The sequence below is a fragment of the Hydra vulgaris genome, chromosome 03 (assembly GCF_038396675.1).
Source record: "Hydra vulgaris chromosome 03, alternate assembly HydraT2T_AEP".
Classification (NCBI taxonomy): Eukaryota; Metazoa; Cnidaria; class Hydrozoa; order Anthoathecata; family Hydridae; genus Hydra; species Hydra vulgaris.
The window spans coordinates 28,296,534-28,322,659 of NC_088922.1; the positions used below are offsets into that span (position 1 = coordinate 28,296,534).

The window sequence follows — 26,126 nt, forward strand, 5'->3', positions numbered from 1 at the left end:
AAACCTTTACCGGCTTTTGAACGGTTGTTAAACCAGTTTCATCAACATTATATATACAGTTAGGATTATATTTATATCGATTTCTTACCGTTTTAAGATTTTGAAAAAACTCTCTTACAGTGTGTTTGTTAAAAGTTGTTGATCGAGCGAAGCTCGTTGCTTCAGGTGTTCGTAGAGACAACTCTGGTTGTCTTTTCATAAAACCTTGCAACCAATCAATGCCTGCAATTTTATTTTTGATCCATGATGATGGGCATATCTTATTGTTTTTTAAAGCAAATTCATATGCCAATAATCGCGTTGGCCTAGTTGAAAGGCCATAGTTCATTTTTGATGCAATTAGTAAATAACTTGATAAACTTTTTTCATCTTCTGCTGTAAAAACTTGTCTTTGTTGTAGTTAGGCTTGAAAGCTTCATTTGGATTAAGCCTCTTTTTACGACAATATCTTTTTAAAGTCATTCTATCTATGTTAAACTGACGAGCTACAACATTCAGTTGTGTTCCTTCTAAAACTTTATTAACAGCTACTTTCATTGTTTCACTTGGTATAGCAACTTTATTTGTTTTTTTAATTCTATTTCTAACCATTTTAAGATCTGTAAAAAAATATATCAATAAAAACATATGTTTTTAATAAATGCTAATATTTAACATAATAATATTATGTTAAATATTTTTTAATTATTATGTTAAATATTATTCTTTTGATATTATAAAATAATAGTATTATTATTACTAGCTTATAACATAAGTAGATTTAAAAAATGAAATGCTAAAAGCTATTGTTTGTTTATATATAGTTTTTTTTTAAATTATAAATACAATTCCATTCGTTTAACTGTATTGCTTATAAACAAAAACATGGGGCACTTTGTCTTCTATGGGGCACTTTGATCCTCCGATCAATGGGCCTTGCATAGTCAAAGATCAATGTACCCCAATAGGTATAGGTAACATATTGATAGTAATATCTACTGTATAAATTGCAGCCAAATAAAAATTATATATTATATTATACACCTAACACTTACAAATTTAAAATAAAATTGTTGTTAACCCATACAGACATCTAAATAAAAATATATTTGAATTATAGTACGATTTAAAAAAATCACTTTTTATGACGAAAAACAATATTTTCTTTATTTTTTTTGACGCTGATAACCTTATGAAAAAATATTACGAATAATCAATTAGGGAAGCATAATGGTTAATTAAATTGCAACCTCACTTCTAGTAAGGCAAAAATGAACGAGTAAAAGCCAAAAGATCATACTGCCCCGGCGATCAATGCGCCCCCATCTCCCCTACTCATTACAAATGATTCAAAAAAAAATATTTTTACTCTAAAGATGACAATAGGGTTGGCCCAAGAGTTGGCCCAACCCAAGTGTTGGCTATATGAAAAAACATATTCTAAACAAATTTATTTATAATGAAGTAGTTTTTTATATTGTTATGCAAAATTTTATGCTTTGAAATTTTTTGAAAATAAAAAGCAAATATGGACAGTTAAATAAACTGACAAAAAACAAACATGGGCTACATAAATTTAAGCTATTAAATAAATAACTTGTTTTTTATTTGTTTTTCTTGAATTTAGAGTTTTGTAGTATAAATAATGTAAGGTTTAACAAAAGTAAATTTTCAATTTTGATCTAATTTCAGTCTATATATAGTTAAATTTCTTTTTCCTTTTTTTTTTGGTTATTAAGTTGCTATTAGTCTTATCGCAGATCACCGCAGAGGAGCTTTTAACCAGGAAGCTTACCAATGTCGCTTATTGGGCAATAGCCGGCGTCAAACCACCGTCAAACTCTTGGTTCTGAGCCAGAACTACTGCGCTACGGCTGCTTTATATGTTATATTTGCACCACTTTATACCTAGGGTTCAAATATTTTCATAAAAAAAGAAAAGAAAAGAAGATATGCTAAAAAGTTTCACAACAAAAAAAAAAAAAGTTAGCCGTGTCTAGACCGTATCTACCCTACCATTTTTAATTTTGATATTATTTTTAATAGTTTATATTTTGTGAAAATAATATTAAAAAATATTATGAATAATTATTATCAGGCCCGCCGTGAGCCTTTGCGGCGCCCAGGGTCAAAATTTCCCGAGCGCCCTACTGAATTATGATCTAATGATCCATAATTCAATACATATAATAAGCCATTTGATAACAAATCAAAGAGGATAAAAGAGTATAGAATTTTTTAATTTTAATTAATGAATATTTGAACAGTTTATTTCTAGATAATTGCAATGGTCTTTTGACTTGGTTATACACTCATACATAAAATGATAAAGTCGACACTAGAACATGGTAGAAACAGACCAAAGATAATCATTAAACACTATTGGATGTTAAGAGCAAAAATTTGTCTAGAATACAACAGCTATTGTTGTCTCAACTTCAGAGGAAATTGATCTTTCGAGCTTTACTCATGGCGAATTTGGAAATCACTTCACCGTAGCACAACTTTTTAGCAAGATCATGCTCAATGGAAATAACCAGAAGATTCGTGAGTCGTTCTTGGCTCATTGTAGACCTTAAAGCTGTCTTAACTAGAGCAAGCTTACTAAAAGATCTCTCGCCTTCCGCAACAGAAACAGGGATGGTGTTGAAGATGCGCAGCAAAATGCAGACTGATTCGAAGAGCGGCTGAAGACCTTTCTGGTATATTCCATTCAATAATGTCATGGAAGTGAGAGATTCTTTTGGACCAAAAAGATTGGATCGCTTCAGAGCATCGAGGTGGCGGACCTCTTCAATAAGTTTCTCTTCCTCAACATCGGTCGCGTAGATTTGTGTCAAGACCTTGCATTTCTCCTCCAATTGGATAGGTGCTTCAACACTTTCTTCTGATTCTTCTTCATTTGACATAACAAGAGATTTCAATGACCACAAGAACGAAAACATATTCGTCGTTTTCTCAGCAGCTTGGAATCTATCGCTGACCTGCTGAATAAGAGTATCAAGATCTTTTTCAAAGATTCGAGGATTTCCCTGGATCGCTTGACTAACGGCTTCACGGCCTCGATTCGCGCACTCCATCTGGTTTGCGACGTTTGATGAAGGGACAAACCAGTGGTTTCAATCAAGACTTTCCATCGACTAGGGCTTCCACTGAAAAGATTGTAAAGTGACTGGACTCGGCCAAAGTAGTTCTTGACTTCAACCAAAGATTCAGCAGAATGAACACCAGCAAGGTTGAGACTATGAGCGCTGCATGGCATATAGAGAGCTTGAGGATTTTTTTGCAGTATAACCGCCTGTACTCCTTTGTATATACGGGACATGTTCGCTCCATTGTCATATCCTTGACATCTGCAGTTTTTGAGATCGATTCCATTTTATTCTAAGACGTCCATAATAAGCTTGGCAATGTCAGCACCTATCTTTTTTTCAAGATTCTCGACCCTCAGAAAGCGCTCCTTCACGGTCCATCTTTTGTCAATACCAAAGTATACAAAGCGGAGAACAAAGGTGATTTGCTCGGTGTGAGAGACGTCCGGAGTCCCGTCCACAAGAATGGAATAGTAGATGGCCATATGAGCTTCGTTGATGATGGCACCGTAAACAATTCCTCCGCACTCTTTGATGAATTCATTTTGAGTGCTCCAGCCCAAGTAATGGGCATTCATTTTGTTACCTTCTTGTTGGCAGCGGGAAACTTCTTCTAAGTGTAGTTGGAGAGTCTTGTTGTGCTTGGCCAAGAGCTCTAGGGTAGCTAGAAAGTTGCCATTGTCGTCTTCTCCAATCATTTTTGATGAACCTAAAAATTATAATAATAAGACAGATTTATTTAAAACAATAAAGAAGCATTTGTTTTATTTTATGATGATTCTATGATGATTTTATATTATGATTTATGAATATTATAACATATTTATTTAAAAGAATAAAGAAGGATTTGTTTTATTTAATGATTTCCAAAATATCTAGTTAATCTTATAAATATAAGCTAAATAGATTTAAAGATAGTCGGTATCACAATAGAATAATTGTAAATAGATTTACCTCTGAAACTAAGGTTTCGTGACGGTAAAAAAAGAGTAACATCTAAGATGCATCGTAGAATTTCACGCCACCTGGCTGCTTCATTTCTTATCGAGTTTTCAAGAGCTGCATCTATTCCGCTTTGATTTTCTAAGCTTTCTAGCGCCGTTTTCCATTCTATGTAAAAGTTTCGATGCTGGGCGTTATTCTGGTGGCTTTTGACTTTCTCAGGTAGCTTGTGCCAGTTTCAGCTTATTCCATCATTCCATCTTAAAAGGTGCGACTGGTGTCCGATCCCAAAAGATTGTTTGCTTCCAAACAGAGAACACGGAAAGCAAGTAAATGATTTCTTAGATACACTCCAGACCAGCCAATCTCGGCTTGTCTTCTCCCCGTTGAGAGAAGTTTCGTAGAAAATTGATTCAGGAACCTTCAACTTATTAGAATCTTTCGGGAAAGCTGAAGGATTTCGAGGAAGCCCCTGTAGAAGCACAGAATCTCATTCCACTTTGGAAAGATGTGCTGCCCACAAAGCAGGATCATTGGAAGGAATGGTAGCGATGGGTTCTTCTGTTGGCAACACCTGAGAATAAATTTTAAAAAATCTTATTTTATTAGCTTAAAAGTTTATTAACATCATTTCTTTTAAAGAGGTAGAACTTACCAAAATATTCTCTTCATTCACAGCTACCATTCCGATTTTTGATAGGGGCTCTTCCAACCTATAAAAATAAGTTAAAAATTTATATAACATTGAATTAATCAAATGGGAAAATATCCTTTCACGGGGAAAACTATTTACTACTTGAATCGATTGACTTGGCAGGAAAGAGTTTGAAGCAGTAGGACTTTCATCTTCTCCTTTTTTTGTAACTGTAATACCACAGTCTTGAAGAGTGCGTTTGTTCTTTTCCTCATTCGCAGTTCTTTGAGCAGCATTCTTTCTTACTTGACAACCAGAATCTTTCTTTTTAAAACCAAACATATTTTAATTCTTTTTGAAACAGCATCCGCTCATAAGCAAAGAACTGTTTGAATTTCTTCTTGATTGGGTCTATCAGACTATCACATCGATATCACGTGTTTCAAAATTGTTTCAAATTTGAGAGATTTTAAAAATTAGAGAAATAAATTTAATAAAATTGTTTTAATATTTTATATCAATATCAAACTACTTGGATTTAATCTAATCTCTTTTTTTAATAAAGTAAAAAATCTCCGTTTTTAATTGAATGAAAATCTCCGTGCACTAAAGTTATTTTAAACATTTACTTCAGCGGGTTGTTAAATTAATCATCAGTAGGGTGGGGAGGGGTAATACGGATAGAATTTTAGATATATTTTTTTCTAACATAATTTTTTTTTTTAGTTAAAAACCACCATAAAAACTTTTGTTATTTTTCTTTACATTCAGGGTGTATACAATAAAATCACAATGAGTAAAACATAAATATATTTTAAATAACTAACATACTAATTCTCTTTTAACAACACCTTTCATATATCCAAATTACCCCACTGGTGGGGTAATGCGGATACTCATTATATTTGATATAAGGATAATCATTATATTTGATTTGATATCACACTTATTGCTTTTCACGTATTTAAAAAGTCAAACTGTATTGGTTATGTCAAGCAGTTTTCTTTTACTTACTGATACAGTCTTCTTTTCAGCTTTATTCTTTTCTTCTTCTTGTAACCTTGCGACAACATCTTGTGCTGTTAAAATTTCTCCCTTTTTGGCCTGGACACGAGCTCTGCGTTTTTTTGAATTTGCAAGTGCTGTCAGTGTAGGTTGACTTGGGCTAGGTGTAAGTACAGAATCGATTGCTCTCTGCAGATTTTTTACAACATTTTCTTTTTTGTTAAACTTATCTACTTCCTCATGCATTGGCTGCATGTTCACTATCTTTTTCATAGGTTTTGATTTGTCAACAGAGTAAAGACCACTACCATTAAAACCACTTTTCAGGAGTTTGTTATCTATCTTACTGATAAGAGCTTTTAGTAAAGTTGGAAATACAGACTTGTCAACATTTTTATGTCTGCTTTCTCTTAACCAATCCTTAAGGATTTTCTTCCAATGGGATTTCAATGGAGCAAAAAAACCAACATCAAGAGGTTGTAATGCATGACTTGTGTTCGGAGGTAAGCAAAGTAAAATTATATGATTGTCCAGAGCCTTTTTAACAGTAGAATATGTTATATGGCTGCTGTGTCCATCACATAGCAGCAACACAGGCTTTTCATAATCCTTTACATGTATAATAAACCTGTCAACCCAACTTTCAAAAATATAGTCCTCCATCCAACCGGATTTTGTTACACCATACATTGCATTTTCTGGTCCATTATGACACCATGCATCATAAAGGTGGATGGCTTTGTAGACGACAAAGGGAGGTAGACACTGTCCATTTGCTGACCCACAAAACAGTACAGTATACATTGATTTACCACATGATGGAGCAATGTAATAGGCTGTTTTTGATGTTTTACGAACAAAGATTTTTCCTGCTGTAGGATCTGTACGTAAACCTGTTTCATCTAAATTAAATATGCAATGCGGTCTATCAAATAAATTATTATCATTTAATGTCTTTTCATATAACTCAAAAAAATCTGTCAATGTTTTTAGAGAAAGATCATTAGCTCTTGCTTTTGTCAAACGTTCAGGTTTTCTTTTACCAAGGACTACATTCCATCGTTTTTCAAAAGACATGCACCAGTCTTTCCCTGGCTTGTCATCTTTGAATGGAGTTTTTTTGCCAATAAATGTTTTATAGGATTTAACCATCAGTTTGATATCTTCTCTATCTTGTGGAAAACCCTAATCAGCTAAGTACATCAAGGCTTCTACTAGAAGATTTTCCTCAGTATTATTTAAAACAAACCCACGACCGCTTCCAATTCTTTTGTCATTCCTTTGAATTTGATCATGGGATCGTCTGTATAATGTTCCATAAGGAATTCCAGAAGACTTTGATACACTGTATACTGACTCTCCTTCCTTAACAATCTGTATGGCAGTCATTAGTTTGCTGTGATCATATGTACCAATAGTCTTGCGTTGGTATTCACAAGGTATAATAATTTATTTCAGTTTTATTATTTTATCTAAAATATTTTATAACAAACTTTAGTTATATAAAGTCTATAATTTAATTATAAAGTAAAGAGGAATACAAAAACAAAATATAAAACATTTAAATGGGAGTTTAAATTTTACCCTAGCCATTCAGGGAAAACAAATTTGAACTATGATCTTAATGTAAATAGTTCAGAAGCATCATATAAAACTATTATATGTCACTGAAAAATGTATAATACTATATTAAAAAGCAAAAGTGAGCATAAATGTATATTTAAATGTCGTGTAGCTTGTGTTTTTGTAATAAAATACTATAACGTGAGTAGGATTTTATATATTTTATATATATCCATTTTACCCCACTATTATTTTACCTGCATATCCATTTTACCCCATTTTAGATTTTTGTTTATTTATCAATATGGGTTAGAGAACTTATAAATTAAATTCTACATATTGTTACATCATGGTCCAACTAATGAATATACATCATTAAACTTCCATAAGTAATATTACTGAAGTCTGCAGACAAACATTTTAAAACATAATGTTTTTTATATTTTTTTCAAAACAACGTGTTTTATATATAAACTCTTTATGTAAATCAAATATAAACATTGTTAACGCAAAAAAAAAGAAGCCAATTATGTGTAGAAACTGTTGGTAATTTTCAAGTTTTAGAATTATGTATAGATAACTTACTCCATGGAAACTTATTGAATATATCCATATTACCCCAACAATCCATATTACCCCACCCTACCCTATATACTTTATTTGCGAGTTTCCGCTATATAAAAAGAATCGCTTTATTTAAAACTAATGTTTTGAAACTTTCAAAACATTAGTTTTAAATACAATTAAAAAAGTAATTAATGCTTTAAAACTAAGAAATTGGCATTACTTTCAAATTGAAAGTAATGCTAATTTCTTAGTTTTAAAGCATTAATTACTTTTTTTATTTAAAAAGTCCAATTATGAAGCACTTCATTACAAAGTTGAAAATTTAAACTAAAAAAAATTGACCGGCCAAAAAAAGCAATTGACCGTCTATTATGTGTTTTAGCTGGTCAAATTGACCGGCTGCTTTTGATTTCTTATTTTCCACGCTGCTTCCCAGTACTTCATCTTTTTTTTAAATAAACATGAAAAAAAAAAATTATTAATATTCGGCTTCGTGCGCCCCTGTCGACCTGGCGCCCGGGACAAAACAACCCAGTAGACCCCCCTCACGGCGGCCCTGATTATTATAAATATTATTTATTTATTATAAACAATATTATAAATAAATTTTAACTATAAATTTTATTCAGATTATTAACAAAAAATACTTTCATAGAATACTTTCATCTTTATTTGAAAAAAATAATTTTATCTTTATTGTATTGTTCAAAGTCGTTTATTTTACTTTCGTTGTGTCTAGCGCGGTACCGTTGCTTTAATTTTTTTTTTAAAGTGACGGTAGTGATTTCTGATTGGTTGATTTTTGATTTGTTGATTTTTTTTCTTCTTTTATTTAAAGAATGCATGCCCTAACCATAACCCTTAATCGATGTATGTGCGCTCCACCTCGCCTACCCCTAAATCAGTCGATATATGTACAAATATAAAACTTTCAAAATCAACCAATAATATTCACAGCGGTGACTTAAAATAAAACAATCAAACTTCACTCCGTGACTTTAAAAAAAAATTAAAGCAACGGTGCCGTTGCGTTAGCCACAACGTTTTACTTAATTAAAACATTGTGTTACATCTAACATAATGTATGTAAAAGCATTCCAGTTTCTATATCCGTATGTTTTCTATATCCGTATGTTTTCTATATCCGTATGTTTTCTATATCCGTATGTTTTCTATATCCGTATGTTTTCTATATCCGTATGTTTTCTATATCCGTATGTTTTCTATATCCGTATGTTTTCTATATCCGTATGTTTTCTATATCCATATGTTTTTAGATATAACAAGTAGTAGCATCTTTAATAATAATTTAAGCAGCGTGTCGTATGATAACTTCTTTAGAAAGCAAAAAAAGTATATAGGAAAAGTTCCTAGAAAGTGTACCAAGGGCTGGATTTTTTTAATACCCAAGTTCAAGACCCCAGAGTTGTCTAAAACTTGTGAAACAGATCATATATTTCATCATCATATGATCACATCTGTGATATCAAGATTTTATAACAAACTTTTTACATTTGTGTGAGATATGATCACATCTCTTTGTGATCTTATCTCTTTACTAATTACTTCGTATTAATATAGATATAATCACTATAATTTAAGTAAAAAGTCCGCCATGTAGAAGGGTTTAAAAATTAGTGGCCCTGATACCAGTGGTGTTTCTAGAGGGGTGCGGACTGCACTGGATGACACCATCACAACCTGACACATAAGTGGTTTCACCAAAATGAAAAAAAATGCAAATTTGACAGAACTGCTCATGCTAGTGTTAATTTATTTTTGCGTTTGTCCTAACCAATAGTTTTCAGGTTTTGACTTTTCGATATTCTTTATTGATAAATCTATTAATAATTATTTCTTGATTTCACACAAAAATCTTTCGTCTTCTATTCAAGATCATAAGATTGTATTTTGTATGTCTTCTACAAAAGATTGTTTTTCAGATGTCTTTCACAAAAATCTTGAGTTTGTTTATCATAACCTACTTTTGATGTTTAATTTCTACAAGAATTTGTATTTAGTGTACTCAACTTGAGGGTCAACCAGGAAAAAAGTTTGTAAATTATTTAATTAAATTTTTTTTTTTCTTATGTCCTTATTAACTTTCTGATTTTTTTACAAACATTTTATAAGCGATTACATATGGTCTATAGTAAAGGAACACTCCAAAAAGGTCTAAAATGGTTTGTAAAAGTCGAGAGGGGTGACGCAAATAAAGAATTTACCGCATTTGGTGACACCAACCCCAGCGACGCAAGGGCTAGATACAAAAAACTTTTTTTATTATACCTAGGGCCACTAGCTATTGCAAATAGGGCCATTAGCTATGGTATCTAAGGCTGCTTTCTGCAAATTAGACTTATAGATTTGATTAAACATTTATGTAATTTTAGATTGTTTTTTAAACAAAATCATCTAGTGTTACTTAATTGCAACACTTAAATAAATAACAGAATTATAAAATAATAATTTATAAAAAATCTCACCTATTAACAAACTCGAATTAAGAGGAAACTTATTGAACATTTAGCACTTAAGTAACATACAATATAATATACAAGAACTTTTAGAAAAGCATTTTCTCATACAATTCAAGATACCAGCGGCAAAAATTTACTTTAAACAATCAAAAGCGTTTTCGGATTATAACTTGCCATAGCAACGCCCCCTTGAGAACTAAAATAGGATTAAAACATAAATTTTTTTTATAAATAATCACCTGACTGAGAAGCGTTACTTAAAAATTTATAGTTTTCAAATTAGGTGGGTTGGCCCAAAGTACACCAACTTCCCCTACTAATAATAAAGAAAACAATTTACTAATAAAGATTTAAGGCAAATTTAACAAACAAAATGTATTAGTAACAAATAGTTTTAAGAAAGTATTTGAAACCTATAAAGTTAATAGATAATAAAAAATGATGTTATATATATAGTAATACAATGAGGACTTAGCAAACGTATATTTGTTTTAGGTTAAGAATAAGTGACGAGCGAATTTCATCAACAACTTTTTGAGAAATTATACTAGATTTTAATAAAAATAATCTGAAAAGGAGGGGGAGTGGAGTAAGTACTGATAACTACCAGCTCACCTAGCCCAAAGCATGATAAAGATATAAATTTGTATCATTAAAAAAAAGATATAACTTTACATTTTAGAAAGAAAATTTATGCTAACTTCAACCTTGAAACTGCTTATGATGTACCTACCTTGAATTTTGTTGCATGAAGCTAACTCACTACATTTAGTAATGAAATTTTCTCTGCATGAAACATTGTAAGACTCTGTACCAAAATTTAATTCTTTAAAGTATTTGATGAGTTCAAAATAATCATTGTCTTGTGAAACATTGTTGTTAAAAAAGTCGAAAACTACCAATAAGCCTTTATTTACACGATATGTTAATTCGTCACCAGATCGGCCAGAATAATATGGAAATCTTATAGATTCCATAATACCATTTTGTGACTTAGAAAAGACGTAATTTCTGAAGATTTCTAGGTATAATAAAAATAAATAAGTTTATTGTTGGCTTTATTTAAAAAATTACATACATACGAACATACACACATACACACACATACATACACAAATACATACATACATACATACATACACACACACATACATACATACATACATACATACATACATACATACATTTCTGTATATTAGAGAGCGCTTTTACTTTTAATTCCATTAAAAACATTAACCCTATATAAAAGTTTAAAGTTCCCCCGTTAAATGAGCTGAAAAACGCATGCTTTTCTATGAAATTTTTGTATTTTTAATTTATTGGCTTTCTTGTTTTATGCAGTTGGGTTTCAAAAAACTCAATTAGTATTTTGTAAAATGATAAGAAAATTAGTTAAAAATAAAAGGCAATTCTGTTATTCCTCCTCTCTTGCATTACTCAGGCTTTGTTACCTCGCCTAAAGACAAAGCTAAATTGTTTGCTAAGAACTTTTTATCAATCTCATCTCTTGATTCGACTAATCACATCCTACCTGATATAGTCAACAAACAGATTGATCCATTGCTTTATATTCGTATCACTCCATCTTCTGTATTTAAAGTGATTTCCTGCTTAAACACTTATACTTGTAGTCCGGACAACATACCTGTTATAGTCTTGCAGAAGTGTTCTCCAGAGTTGTTGTTTATACTTTCAAAACTATTTAACAAGTGCTTATCAGAGTCTTGTTTTTCAGTCTGGTGGAAAGCAGCATCTGTTATACCTATTTTTCTGACTCGTCTAACTACCGCCCCAGTCTTCTTCCTATCATAAGCAAAGTTTTTGAGTCTATAAATGAGGAACACTTAATCCCTCATCTTGAATCTAATAACTTACTTTCTGATTATTAATATGGATTTCGATCTTCTCGTTCTATTGTGGATTTGTTAACGGTAATAACTGATAGGTTTTATTGTGTGTTAGATAGATTTGGAGCGGTTAAGGCTATTACTTTCAACATTTCTTTAGCCTTTGATAAAGTTTGGCATGCTGGTCTTCTCTATAAGCTTTGTTCTTACGGTGTATCAGGTAACATCTTTAAAATTATTGAATCCTTCCTTACCAATCGTAGTATAAAAATTGTCCTTGATGGACAACACTTTTCTTTATTTTAAGTAGCATTAGGGGTTCCTCAAGGTTCTATTCTTAGCCCTACTTTTAATTTACATTAACAATCTCCCATAAATTTTAAAAAAGGTTTGCTAATAATACTGACATTTATTCTTGTCTTGATAAGAAGCCAACACTCTCTGATTGCTTGGAGAGGGCATTTGAGTTTGAAAAGGATCTCACTTCTGCTACAGCACCGGGCTCTCAGTGGCTAGTGAACTTTAACTCAAATATAACTCAATTTTTTTCAGCTAATCATTATTGCAACAATCTAGATGTTCCTATATTTATATATGGTAATGTACTTGATGAGCCATCTTCTCTTCGTCTTCTCAGATTAACGTTAACTTCCAATCTTTCTTGGAAATCATACATCAAATCCATTGTAAAACGGTTGCATCTCTTTATCAAGCTTGTCACAATACTTCAATCATTGTCACATCATTCTAATGTTGCTTCTCTTTCTCTTTTCTATAAATACTATAGTAGGCGCTGTATTGAAGAGCAAATTTTTTTTATGCCATCTACTATAATTCATTCTCTTATTACTCTTCATTCAATTAAGTCATATATTTTTACTGTTATACTGTATATTCTTTTCCTAAGTTATTATGAGCAGCCGTGGCGCAGTGGTAGAGCACTTGCCTCAGAAACAAAGGATCCATGGTTCAAAACCTACCTCTGGACAAGTTATGCGACATCGGTTAGAAAGGAGGCGTGAACTTCCAATTAAATGCTTATCCCCAGTGCTCTGTGATAAGTAAAGACTTCTTGAGGCACCAAAATAAAATTAAAAAAAAAAAGTGCTCCAAAAGTTCTTACTTGTCTAGTGTTCCTGATTCATATAATTTACAATCTTTTAAATTGTCTGTTTATCGTTATCTTGCTTTGTAAACTTCATCTTTTCTCTTCCAGTAACTTATGGTATTAAGGTATTAAATACAATCTGTCATTAAACAAGAGCTGCTGCTGGGTAATTATTTTATTCCGCAACGCATAAAACAATTCTTCATAAACCACATTAGTAGGGCTGTTTCAAGTAACTTAAGTACTTAAGTAATTGTTTAAACAAATCAAGTACTAAAGTAAATTCTTATTACTTAAGTAAAATCAAGTAATTTTTTTTTCCAAATTAAATCAACAGAAAATTAATATTTTATAAAAATTTGTATAAAAGTTGTCCGATTTTCAAATTTGAACCCTAAAATTAAAGTATTATAACTTTTAGTTTAAATTTTGATTATTTCTTGGATTTGTTTTACCATATTTTCCAAAAAAAGGTTATAGTTTAGACTACCCAAAATATCAGACATTTTTTTTTGTTAGTTTATAACTTATAACAAGTTATAAATTATAAGAAATTATAGCAGGAGATATGTATTTACGTCTTTCTTATGATCTTAAAGATCCTAAAACATCAACAGTTGAATGTAAAGCTTCCAATGTTGGAACTAAAGAGTCTTTACGAAAAAAGAATAATACAGAACTTCACCATTTCTTGCTCAAAACTACAATTTAATTGGATTTAAAACGAAGATTACTTAAATGTTTTTTATTGCATTAAAAAAGAAGTGGCTGAATTTGAAGGATCAAATGACCTTCCAAAAATGCTCAAAAAATTGCTCTGTATTATAAAGTTTTTATCATCATCAACAATTGTTACAGAAAGATGCTTTAGTGCTCTAGACTTTTTTCATTACAAATTTGAGATTATCTTTGAGTGATAAATTGATAGAAATTTTAAGTTTTCAGTGTTCTATCTTGAAAGTTTAGTTAGGTTGTAATTTGTTATACCTATATAGTACTATATCACACAAAAAATGTAATATTAGATGAAATTTTTCATTGTTTGGAAAATAACTAAAATATTTTTTGCGTTATTTTTTTATTTTTATTTTTTTAAGTTTTTGTTTATGCTTCAAGTAATTTGTAAACTTTTTAAATAAGTAATTAATAAGAATGACAATTTTATAAACAAAGTAAATATATTGATAAATTGCTCATAAAACATTATTAATAAAAATTACTTTGTTTACAATCGAATGTCTTCACGCATCAGTATCATATACTTGCTGTATGCCATCTTTGCACCTCAGGTTTTTTAAAAGTTCTCTCCTTTTTTAGAGAAAAAAATGACTTGCAGTCTTCTCTATTGTGCATAGAGATTGAAAAGTCGGGGATTTCAACATAAGATCGGGGATTTCAAAGATCGGGGATTTCAACATAAACTCCTTTGATTATTATGAAAATCAAAGTTCGAGAAAATTTTTTAATGGTTTATTTGAAACTGGAACAATACCTTTAATTAATCGCCCGACTAGAATCACAAGTCATTCATCATCATTAATTGATAACATTTTAACAACCGATTTTTTTAATAAGTCGCTAAAAAAAGGAATTATAAAAACCGATGTTTCCGATCACTTTCCGGTTTTTTTTTTCTATATGTGTTAATTTAAAAAAAGAAAAGCCGGGAAAAGTTTTTATAAAAAAACGGCTTATCAATAATAATAATTTAAATTCTTTCAGAGAACAATTATCACTTGTAGATATCATCTCCTTGGATTACTAAAGGTCTCAGAAAATCTTAAAAAATTAAGCAGAAGCTTTACATAAAATACCTAAAATCAAAATCTGAAAAGCATAAACAAAATTATAAAACTTATACAAACTTATTTGAAAAGCTTCGCAAAAATGCAAAAAAAAACTATTATTCAAACTTGCTTAATAAATATAAGCACAACTCAAAACGCGTCTGGCAAATCATGAAGGAGGTGTCTGGAAAACTTAAACCAAATAAAAATTTACTCCCAAATTTTATACAAATTGATAAAAAATTAATAAATGACTCAAATGATATTGCATTTGAATTTAATAAGCTTTTCACCACTATCGGTACAAAATTAAGCGACAGTATTTCATTCATTAAAGATAAATCTGTTGATGAATTCGAAACATCAATAAGCTCTAATCTAAATTTTACCAAGTTAACTTTTAATGAATTTGAGGTTGCTTTTAAGTCATTAAAACGTAATAAAGCTACTGGGTATGATGATATTAACACAAATATTGTGATTGATTCCTACGATGTTATAAAAGATATTCTTTATAAAATCTTCAGAGCATCCATTGCACAAGGGTCTTTTCCAGATAAACTAAAAATAGCAAAAGTAACTCCAATCTTTAAGACAGGGGATCGTACAGATATAACAAATTATCTCCCTATTTCAGTTCTTCCAGTTTTTTCAAAATTTTTAGAAAGAATAATGTACAACCGAATCTACTCATATCTTGTTGAAAATAAAATTCTATACGAAAACCAATTTGGTTTCAAAAAAAATAATTTAACCGAGCATGCCATTCTTCAACTAACGCGCAATATAACTGACTCTTTTAAAGACTCTTGTTTAACACTAGGAGTGTTTATTGATTTGTCTAAGGCATTTGATACTGTCAATCACGCAAAAAAACCACTTCCGTTATTAAAAATATTCTCACAAACAATTCTTATAATACAAATTTTGAATCTGGTATTTATTTTTATTGCAGATTTCTCTAAAAGTCGTATTACGCTAAATGGGGAATCTACGAAGAGATTTTGTTTTGAAGACATATCAAAAAATAATCTTTTTTAATTAAAATTAATATAGTTATTATACAAAAAGCTAATTTATAAGTTTCTAACTGAAAAAGCAATTTATTAATATATATTTAAAAAAATAATCATTCATATTATGTTATTAAAAATATTAATATATATAGTATAAATTTTTAATAAACATTAAAGTAATTTATTATTATATACTTAAAAAAATCATATTATTATATATTACAACTTATAAAAATATAATATATAAAATTAATATAAAAAATAATTTTATTATAACGGTTTGAAATAATGATGTTATATTTTTTTTATATACTTATATTTATAGTATACATACTATATATATAAATATATATATATATATATATATATATATATATATATATATATATATTTTGTTATTTCACCTCCCCAAGGCCTAGAAGGCCACTACAGATGAGGAGGCTACTTAATTGTGGTTATAACCCTCTCTCAACTCTATAACTCCGAAACACGAACCTTGACGAACAAGGCCGCTGCGCGGAGAAATAAGTTGAGCGCGGTACTACCAGGGACGTGGTGGGGATCGAACTCGGAACCTCTCGCTTATGAAGCGAGCGCTCTACCACTACACCACTACCGCATATGATATACATAAAGTATAATAATATATATATATATAAATATATATATATATTATTATATTTTATATATACTCAGTATATATAAAATATAATAAAATGCTATTTATAAACTTTATTCCTTTTCACGTTTATATAAATATATTTTAGAGCAAAATATATATTTAATATTGTTCTATAAATACATATTTATATAAACATAAAGAGAAAAGAAATTTATAAATTACATAAACATATCCAAGGTTAATATTTGTTCTATGTCTGAAAGTTCTCAAGCACCTAAAAATGCTGTCGCAATCCATGTAAAATTAATTCTGTAAAGTAGTTTTATCTGAAGAAGACTCGGTAGCATTCAATTAAAGATAATTACGAAAATTTTATTTGTAAGAGTTCAGTCGTGAATAAATAGGATAAGAGAATAGAATTCGAGTTTCTTAAATACAAAATTAACTATAAACAATTTACAAATAAGCTAAAAAATTTATTTAAAATAAATGTTTTATTTATTTGGTTTAAAGTTTTAATTGTTTAGTTAATCAAAACTCAGTCATAATAGTTTAATAATGATATAACCATATTTATTATAATAACAATATTTATAATTATAAATATTGTTGTTATAATAAATATGGTTATATTCATTATAAAAATTGTAATATTTCAGATATGGTTGGACACTATCGAAAGAAATCCTCAAGAGGTAAATGGAGTAAAAAGCTATAGCCTTTGCTCAAGAAAATGTTAGAGAAGGACGTATGAGCTGCATGGGTGCTTCAAAGGAGATGCCAGTTCTTGGAGGATAATTTAGAAAAGTCTTTAATGTTGCACAGCAAAAAGATTTAAAATCCTACATTACAGCAATGAACAAAATGTTTTTTGGATTTAAAAAGAAACAGTGCAGAAGACTATTTTTGACTTTGCTGAGGAATATAGTATATCGCCTCCGTTCAACAAGGATAAAAAAATGACAGGAGAAAATTGGTTGGCTAATTTTACAATGAAACATCAATTTAGTAAACGCAAACCAGAAGCAACATCAATCGCCAGAGCAATGGGTTTCAATAAATCAAGTGTAGACAAGTTTTTCAACATTTTAAAGGAGCAACGGTTTCCCCAATTTCCTGCTTCTTCAATCTACAATGCAGATGAGTCAGACCTGTCTACTGTGCCTAATTAGCTACCCATGGTTCTCAGTCCTACAGATCTAGAAGAGTTTCTAAAATTGTTTCAACAGAGACTGGAAAAAATGTAACAACAATTTGTTGCATTAGCGTTACTAGTTTTTACCTCCCACCCTTTCAAATTTTTGCAAGAAAACGAATGTTTCCTAAACTTGTAGAAAGAGCCCTACCATAAACTATAGGCCACTGTAGTAATAACGGCTGGAGCAACGAGGGAACCTTTTTATATTTTTTGAAGCACTTTTACCTACACGTGAAACCAAGCTAAGAATCTCCTGCTCTATTGATTATTGACAATCACAAAACTCGCATAACTTTGGAGGCTATATTATATTGCAGAGAGAAAACAATCATTATGGTTGGGTTTCAGCCCACACATCACATTGTCTCCAGCCCCTTGATTTGTTATTTTTTGACCCATTAAAGATCTACTATAGTCAAGCATGTGACAACTTTATGATCACTCATCCAGGACAACCTATCATAGACAAAATATTGGTGATCTTTTGAGCACCGCTTACTTTAAAGCAGCTACAGTTAGAAATGCCGTTAATAGGTTTAAAGAATGTGGGATCGAGCCTTATAATCCACTTGTGTTTAGCGAACATGATTTTGCTGCTGCAAAAACTACTGACCATAATTTTGTTTGCGATCAAACTGAGAACAATAATGTTATTCCTCAAACGCAAGTAGTAGAAAACCATCATATAAACCATCCAGAAGAACTTATAACAAATGCTAAGTCAGATGCACCAAAGAAGTTGGTTAATTATTTTGATTTCAAACCATTGCCTAAAGCAAATGAGCGTAAAAAAAACGAAAAATCATAAAAATGAGCTCAAGCATTACAAGTACACCCTTCAAAGAACAGTTACAAGTACACCCTTTAAAGAACTGTTACAAGTACACCCTTTAAAGAACTGTTACAAGTACACCCTTCAAAAAACAGTTACAAGTACACCCTTCAAAGAACAGTTAAAACAAAAAAAAAGCAGAAAGAAGAACAAGAAAGTTAAAAAAAAGCAACAGAGAAAAGAAGTTTGTTATGGTTTGTTATGGTTGATAAAAAATAAAAAATAATTTTTTATTTTATTTGAATAAGTAAATATTAATATATTTATTATCACAAAGGACTACTCTCGCATATTTAAAACTATTTACATATTCAAATAGAGAAATTTTTAAGCAGGTCTATATAAAGTAATTTTTATATAAAGTAATTTTTATATAAAGTAATTTTTATATAAATCTGTTTTTCGTTATGAATTTTTTTAAATACTTTTTGTTCAAATAAAGTTTAAGTAAAAAAGAAGGACTTAACAACGATTACAAGTTCGCTAAATTATTTTATTACTCAACTAATAAACTCAAAACTAATAGACTACTAGTTACGAGTAAGTTAGCGTAAACCGTTAAATTAGTGTATTTTTAATCGTAATTTTGAAAGTCCACTCAATGTTACTTAAACTTCATTTGCCTCATAGCCGTTAAGAAAATAACCGAAATTTTCTAAAGCGTTTGGTAAATAGTGATCGACTGAAACAGAAAATACGCCTAAACCAAATAAACCAAAATTTCGGATATACTAGTTCAATACCGAAACCAATATTTCAGCAAACATTTTTCTGAAACAAAATTAATTTTATTAGAGAGAGTTATCTAAAAAGCAAATGCTAGATATAGAGGACTTTTTTAAAAAATTGACCACTGTGCCCTTCCACTTTGAAACCCGTCTCGTCGGCCCTGGTTCAGACTTGTTTTTTTTAAGATTTATTAATTTTTTTTTTGACGACTTCTTTCCATTTTTTATAAAAAATAAATTAACAGTCATAAATAAATAATAACAAAAATAAAATTACTCATAGAAAAATCTATATAAATAACTGAAGTATAACAACTACGAAACTTTATCATTTTTTATTTTCTATTAAAGCCAGATTTGTTGTAGTAACACTAAAAAAATCCTCTGATAAAATTCCCCAGAATTAATCACCCAGGAAAGTTTGATTTCAAATTATGATATATCCAATATAATAGTTGTTTACAATATAAATATTTTATATTTAAAAAATTTTTAAATGGATACGTGTTGTTTACTAACTAAAAAGTTAAGTAATTTGTGAACAATGGGCTTAAAATTTTGTTTAGAAATGGTAAAGTATTTTGTGGAAATCGCCTAAAATATTTATTTTTCTTAATTTAAAATCATTCAAAATTTTCGTTTTTTGGTATGTTTTTTAAACGAAATTTTGCTTCATACCGAATTTATGAAAAGTACCGAAACCGAAATTTTGGTATCGTGCATATTAAAATTTTGGCCGAAACCGATACCGAAACATAATTTCAGTCGATCACTAAGTGTTACAGACAATCTGCTTGTATAATGATAAAATTTTGCATAATAAAAGCTTATCAAAGTTTGGCTTGATTCTTTTTTGTGTGTTTGTGAGGAGGAAGGGAAGGAGAGGTTATCTCAGCATACTTTTCACTTCCAATACCATATCCTTGTCAGATAACAAACAGAAACACCAAGTTCTTCATTGCATTAGACTTAGTAATTAAAGTAGTAGACATCACAACACCTCAACAGTTATGCCATTATAAAACAGGAGAGTAATAGAAAAGAATTTTGAAATTTTTTAAAAAGTAATTAGAGATAATAACTACTTTAATGAAAGTAATTAGAGATAGTAACTACTTTGATGAAAGTAATTAGAGATAATAACTACTTTGGTGTACAGCATTAAAAAGGTCTCAAACGTTTATATTTGCGTCATTCGTTTTTTGTACGTTTTAATTAAAACGTTTTAACTTGAAATTACACCAATTATTCAGACTTTTATTTTCTTCAAGTTAAAAACTATTTCTTTATTGTCAAGATGGCAATGTAAAGAAATAATCCATGATTACGAAAAAATGATGAGAGTAATAATTACTTATTTAGAAACATTTACATCATCATGCAAAGAAACATTTACATCATCATGCAAAGAAACATTTACATCATTACAACAAAGGTGCTAATGTTTTTTAATAAGTAATTTTATTTTTGTTTCAAAACTATTTAATTTTGTATTCCTTGTGAAAAGCTTAATTTCGTGGATTTGCTTTGAAAATTTTTTTTAGGAATAAGTTAAAATAAGACAATAATGCAACTTGTGTCTGTTTTGGTATAACGTTATTTGTATTTTTTGCATACTCTTGTTTTGCTAATTATTTAATTTAACAAAAAATTTTTTTTTTATGAATAAGTTGAATAAGAAAAAAATGACTTCCTGTATCTATTTTGGTATGACGTCATTCGTATTTATAAAAAAAAACAAACATCGTAAACATAGAGGAAAGTCGGGTAGCCTTGAGGAAAAAATAAATTGTGCACATGTACTAACACAAGAAAAAAAGTCAAAAGACTTTTTTAAAAGTATTAACATTTATCTATCGAGTTAGAAACAAACAAAAAAATAATTATTGCGTACCTTAATAATATACAAAATATAAAAGAAAAAATGTTAGAAAAAAGGCATGTTTCAAATTGGAGGGTAGCTCCGGACACATAGTTTAACCATGGTTTTGCCTCTTTTTTATTAGTCCGACACAAATCGCTTCTATAAATTGCCTCTGATATATAAAAAATGGGAATGAAAATGTCATTATCTAGAAATATAAACATTAGGGGAGACCGGGGCTAGTTGGCTCGGTTTTTACTCTATGAGCTCTGTAGCCCTAACAGTACATTTTTTTGAAAATATTAAAGTGTAGTCTTAAAGAGTATAGATTAGGGTATCTTATAAAATTTGTATTCATTTATAAAAAAAAATTTTTGGGGCCTTTCCGGACCCTCAAAAAAAAAAAAAAATTTGCGCCAACTTACCCCACCACGGGGTAAGTTGGCGCAAACTATAAAAATGATTATTAATGCACTATTAAGTGCAAAATTAATAGAAATTTTTTTAAAATTAATTTTTGCAACAATTTTATCCCAAAATTTAATATTACTTTTAGCTGGTACCAAATATTAGTCCGTATAAAAGCCAAACAGTAACCCACCTTTTATCTGTGGAAAAAAAAACTAAACAAAATTTTTTTTAAATTTTTTTGTAAGAATAAATATTTTCAATATTGTTAAAAATAAAAAAAATAAAAAAAAATAATTTTATAAAAATAAATATTTTTTTCCATAGTAAATGCTATGAGCCAACTTACCCCGTGAAAAATTTGTCAACTTACCCCGAAAGCTTTTTTTTAATAAACAGTCTATAGATACTGGAAAACGGCAGCTTTGAAAAAAAAGTCTGACTGGATATAGTAAACCAATTGTGACTGGAACTTTTACAAAAATTTTTTTTTCATACGACTAAATATTTTCTTTGTAAAGTAAAAAGCAAGCAATGTTCTAAAAGTTACGTTTTTGTCCAAAAAACGCATAAATCTCAATATCTCCCATGCGCATGCGCGAATCCTGACAATACTACAGTGAATGATGAAATGGTCAATGAGGAAGTTTCTGAGTAATTTTTGTCACTTTCTGATGAAAGGCTCTAAAGATAAACGCAGTTCGTCAACTTACCTCTGCGGCCAACTAGCCCCGGTCTCCCCTATCTTTTTACTAATGAAAATAATCACTTTAAAAACACTTTTTTTAAATCTAAGGTCTTTTTATTGAAATTAAATGAATTACTATTATAGGTTTGTGTATTATATTAAATGTATTAGTATTTATATAAAAAAAGTTGCTCAATTTTAAAATATAAACGGATTAAGTTGCCCGGAACCACCCTCCAAACATGTGTCCAATACCACCCGATCATACCTCGTTCTCAAATAATAGTTTTAAAACCAGTGAATTAAAGTATAAATCAAATTTTTTTTAAATATTGTAAACATTTAAATAAATGTATCTTTAATCAATAAAAAGTGATTGGTTTACTTAAGGTGGTACTATCCTGTTAAAATCAGCAAAAAAGAAGAAAAAATTTTCTTTAAATTCTAACAGCTTGAACATCATAAATCACAAGAATCACTTTAATTTCCTTCAAATAAATAACAGAAAGTCCTGAAATTTGTATTTAAAGGCAACGAAGTTATTTTTGAACCCCTAGCAACTGCCTTAGAAACCATGACTGTTTATGTGTTTGCCCTATTATCACAATTTTTTCATTGGTTTTGTAAAAAGATTACTTTGTTACAGAACAAAATGTAAAAGGTGATTAATCATATTTTTCTGGTCAGTATGGATGTTTTATTAATTAGAGATTTTTTTTAGTATATGATATTTTTTATTTTAAAGCTGTTTTTCTCAGAATAATTTTTTTCAAATATTTTTAAACCAGAACATTGATATTTCAGAAGCTATTTACTCTTTTTCTTTGAAATTTTTACAGTTTGTTCATTGATATTGTAGAAAGGGCTGGTAGTAAAATAATCAAAAAATTGTTTTTATTTTGGCCAGATTTTAAAATTTTACATACCCCACGGACTATTTTTTATGATTTTTACAGGTTATTATCTGCCATTTTACTTTGGCTCTGTATTTTTAAAAAATTCTACTAGGGGCCCTCCACCAACCAGTTAGCTACATGTTTGTAAAATTTTAAGCTTTTATCTCAAATATTACTCAAGTTATTTATGTTTTGTGACTACGTGTTTTTTGCTTTTTTTTGCTGACTCAGCATTTTTTTGTGACAAATAATTAAAAAAATGGTGTTTTTTATATTAAGTTTTTTAACTACTATCAAAAATTGTTTATCATTTTAAGAAAAAGATCTTATTTTGGAAAATTAAAATTGTAGGGTAGTACCACCTTAAAAATTGGGTACATTAATATGCGCATCAAATATGATTATAAACAATACCTTGCATTTCCAACCAATCGCTTCGGCATATTATGATGCTATATTTTTACTCAAATAATGTTTTTATAGTATTTAAAATCACATAGCTTCTTTAGTTTAAGCTGTACATCATGTGTTCGGAGTTACCCGCCGTTCGGGGCTACCCGACTTTTCCCTACCTTCAAAAAACATGATAAATGCAATAAAACCAGCCAGAGAGTCAAAGGTGGTGAAGGTGATATACTATCTATATAACGTTTTCATAGAACTCTTTCATTCACTTTTACAAACTTTTCAATTTTTCATATCTAGTTTTTATTTCAGATATATCTTTAAATATCTGAAATGAGTTAAATTTCGCAGTATCTAGGATCTTTATTCTTTTTCATTTCAGGGGCTGGGTTTTTCCTTTTTATTTTAATAATTAATTAAGAACTAAAAAAAACATGTTTTTTATGACTTTGTTTTTTTCTTTTTTTGGCCAAAATGTCTTCTCCATGATAGATTTTGTTTCGATGAGACCAATATGGTTTTGCCATGAAGTATTTTGTTTCGATGAAACCAATGTGTTTTTACCATGAAGGACTTTGATATGTAAAGAGACAAAAGTTTTTTTTTTTCAATATATAAAAAATTTGTTAGTTTTGGCACAAATAATTAAAGTTATTTTTTGGGAACTTTATGCATACCCAGAAGGCACGGGACAGAAAAAAGACGTTTTTTAAACTTCTTGTAAACGTCTTTTGAACGTTCAAAAAAAAATTTTTAGGTCCCTGGCCCACTGGGATACCATTAAAGTATGAAATGTAATGTAAGTAAGTAAAGTATGAAATGTAAGTAAGTAAGTATGTATGTAAGTATGTAAGTAAGTAAGTATGTAAGTAAGTAATGTAAGTAAGTAAGTAAGTAAAGTATGAAATGTAAGTAAGTAATGAAAATAGAAATAGACCCAAAATGATTTTTGAAAAATTCCACAATATTAAAGCTCACAATTTTTTAAATACTAAATCCTGTTTTATATTAGAAAAGTAGCTTTATATCTACGTATTTGTTGAGCCTATAATACCGTGGTATTTAACATTTAAACGGAACATAACTTGACCAACTATCTCGCACTGTGTGTGTGCGCGCGCGTGTGTAGCAACAAAAAATTGAAATTAAATAAACAACACTTACTGGCAGCTTAAACTCAACTATATGATATGAATTTGTAATAAATTGATATGTTAACATAACATAACTTAACCTTTAAATAAATAAATATCATGTTACATTAAAAATAGTAAAATAGTCATTGAACTTTATCTTGTTCATTATGAAACTGATCTCATTGTAACTTATTTATTAAATTAAATAAACAATTAACAGCCAATAAAAAACAACTTCGTTTTGTCTATTAATAATAATTAGTAAGGCAATTTTTTTTCGAAAAAAAGAATGTAAAAAAAGAAGAACACAAAAAAGACGAACGTAAAAAAAGAACATAAAAAAAAACAACGTTAAAAAGAACGTAAAACAAATTTTAAACTTGTTCTATTTTAAAAGAAATTTAAATTAGATACTAAGCCGACTGAATAAAAAAAAGCAATAGCTCAAAATTCACGTAATTTCAGCAATTACTTCAAATTACGTAATTTCAGCAATTACTTCAAAAACTCGAAGTAAAAGCAATTCACGTAATTTCAGCAATTACTTCAAAAACTCGAAGTAAAAGCAATAACTCTTTTTTATTCACCCGGCCTACTAATGCTTACCGTGTTACTGAAACTTGTTGTTTATTTAGATTTTTTTAAATTTTGTTCCTTCTTACTACAGACTTAGTTTTATCGCTGTTTGATTGATCGAACATATAAAACTAATAATACTTGGCTGGGATTTAGTAAAGACATAAAGAATTTTTTTGTTTTACAAAGTTATCAATTTTCACACTAAAATATTGACTCTGAAATTATTTATAAAATAAACAAATTTTTATACTTATCTAAGAGCATTGAATTAAAACAGTGTAATTTAATACTCTTAGATAAGAACACAAGCATATATATATATATATATATATATATATATATATATATATATATATATATATATATATATATATATATATATATATATATATATATATACGTAAGTGTATATATATGAATAAAGAAAATATCTTTATATTATCATGTATAATGTTGTATACTAAAAAGAGTGCTCAATAGATTAACTAGAGCTTTATAGTATATATAACTCTAGTTTATCTATTGCACTATTTATGTTATATGTTACTGTTACCCGCAGTACCAGGAATTAGCTAAATGCTAATATTTATAATATAATTTAATATTGCAACTCTAAGTTTCATGTGTTACCACAATCATCAGGCAAGTAGTAAAACTTTAATTTTGCTACTTAAGTTAGCAAAATTAATATATATATATATATATATATATATATATATATATATATATATATATATATATATATATATA

General features: G+C 29.2%; 2 protein-coding genes across 3 annotated transcripts in view; both read right to left on the reverse strand.

The window, feature by feature from the left end:
* LOC100205422 (caspase-7) overlaps nt 1-25,521 on the reverse strand; it is a 28,709-nt gene extending 3,188 nt beyond the window's left edge. The window contains exons 1-3 of one of the 2 annotated variants that reach the window (XM_065792871.1): nt 25,404-25,510; nt 24,826-24,895; nt 10,996-11,283 (exon numbers count right to left, since the gene is read on the reverse strand). In XM_065792871.1, coding sequence (XP_065648943.1) covers nt 10,996-11,239 — 244 coding nt within the window. In that variant the 5' untranslated portion in view covers nt 11,240-11,283; nt 24,826-24,895; nt 25,404-25,510. Of the gene's footprint in view, nt 1-10,995; nt 11,284-24,825; nt 24,896-25,403 lie in introns of both variants that reach the window. The other variant, XM_065792872.1, reaches the window with a different exon arrangement.
* Nucleotides 3,403-7,162, reverse strand: LOC136078066 (uncharacterized). The gene is made up of 3 exons (XM_065792870.1): nt 4,669-7,162; nt 4,026-4,587; nt 3,403-3,780 (listed from the first exon to the last, which is right to left on the reverse strand). Exon 1 carries the CDS (start codon nt 6,802-6,804, stop codon nt 5,620-5,622), a length of 1,185 nt encoding a protein of 394 aa, XP_065648942.1. The 5' UTR covers nt 6,805-7,162; the 3' UTR covers nt 3,403-3,780; nt 4,026-4,587; nt 4,669-5,619.
* Nucleotides 25,522-26,126: the final 605 nt, after the last annotated feature.

Excerpts from the sequence above, each read along its gene's own strand:
- LOC136078066 (XM_065792870.1), bottom strand. The coding sequence starts at position 6,804 with ATGGTTAAATCCTATAAAACATTTATTGGCAAAAAAACTCCATTCAAA.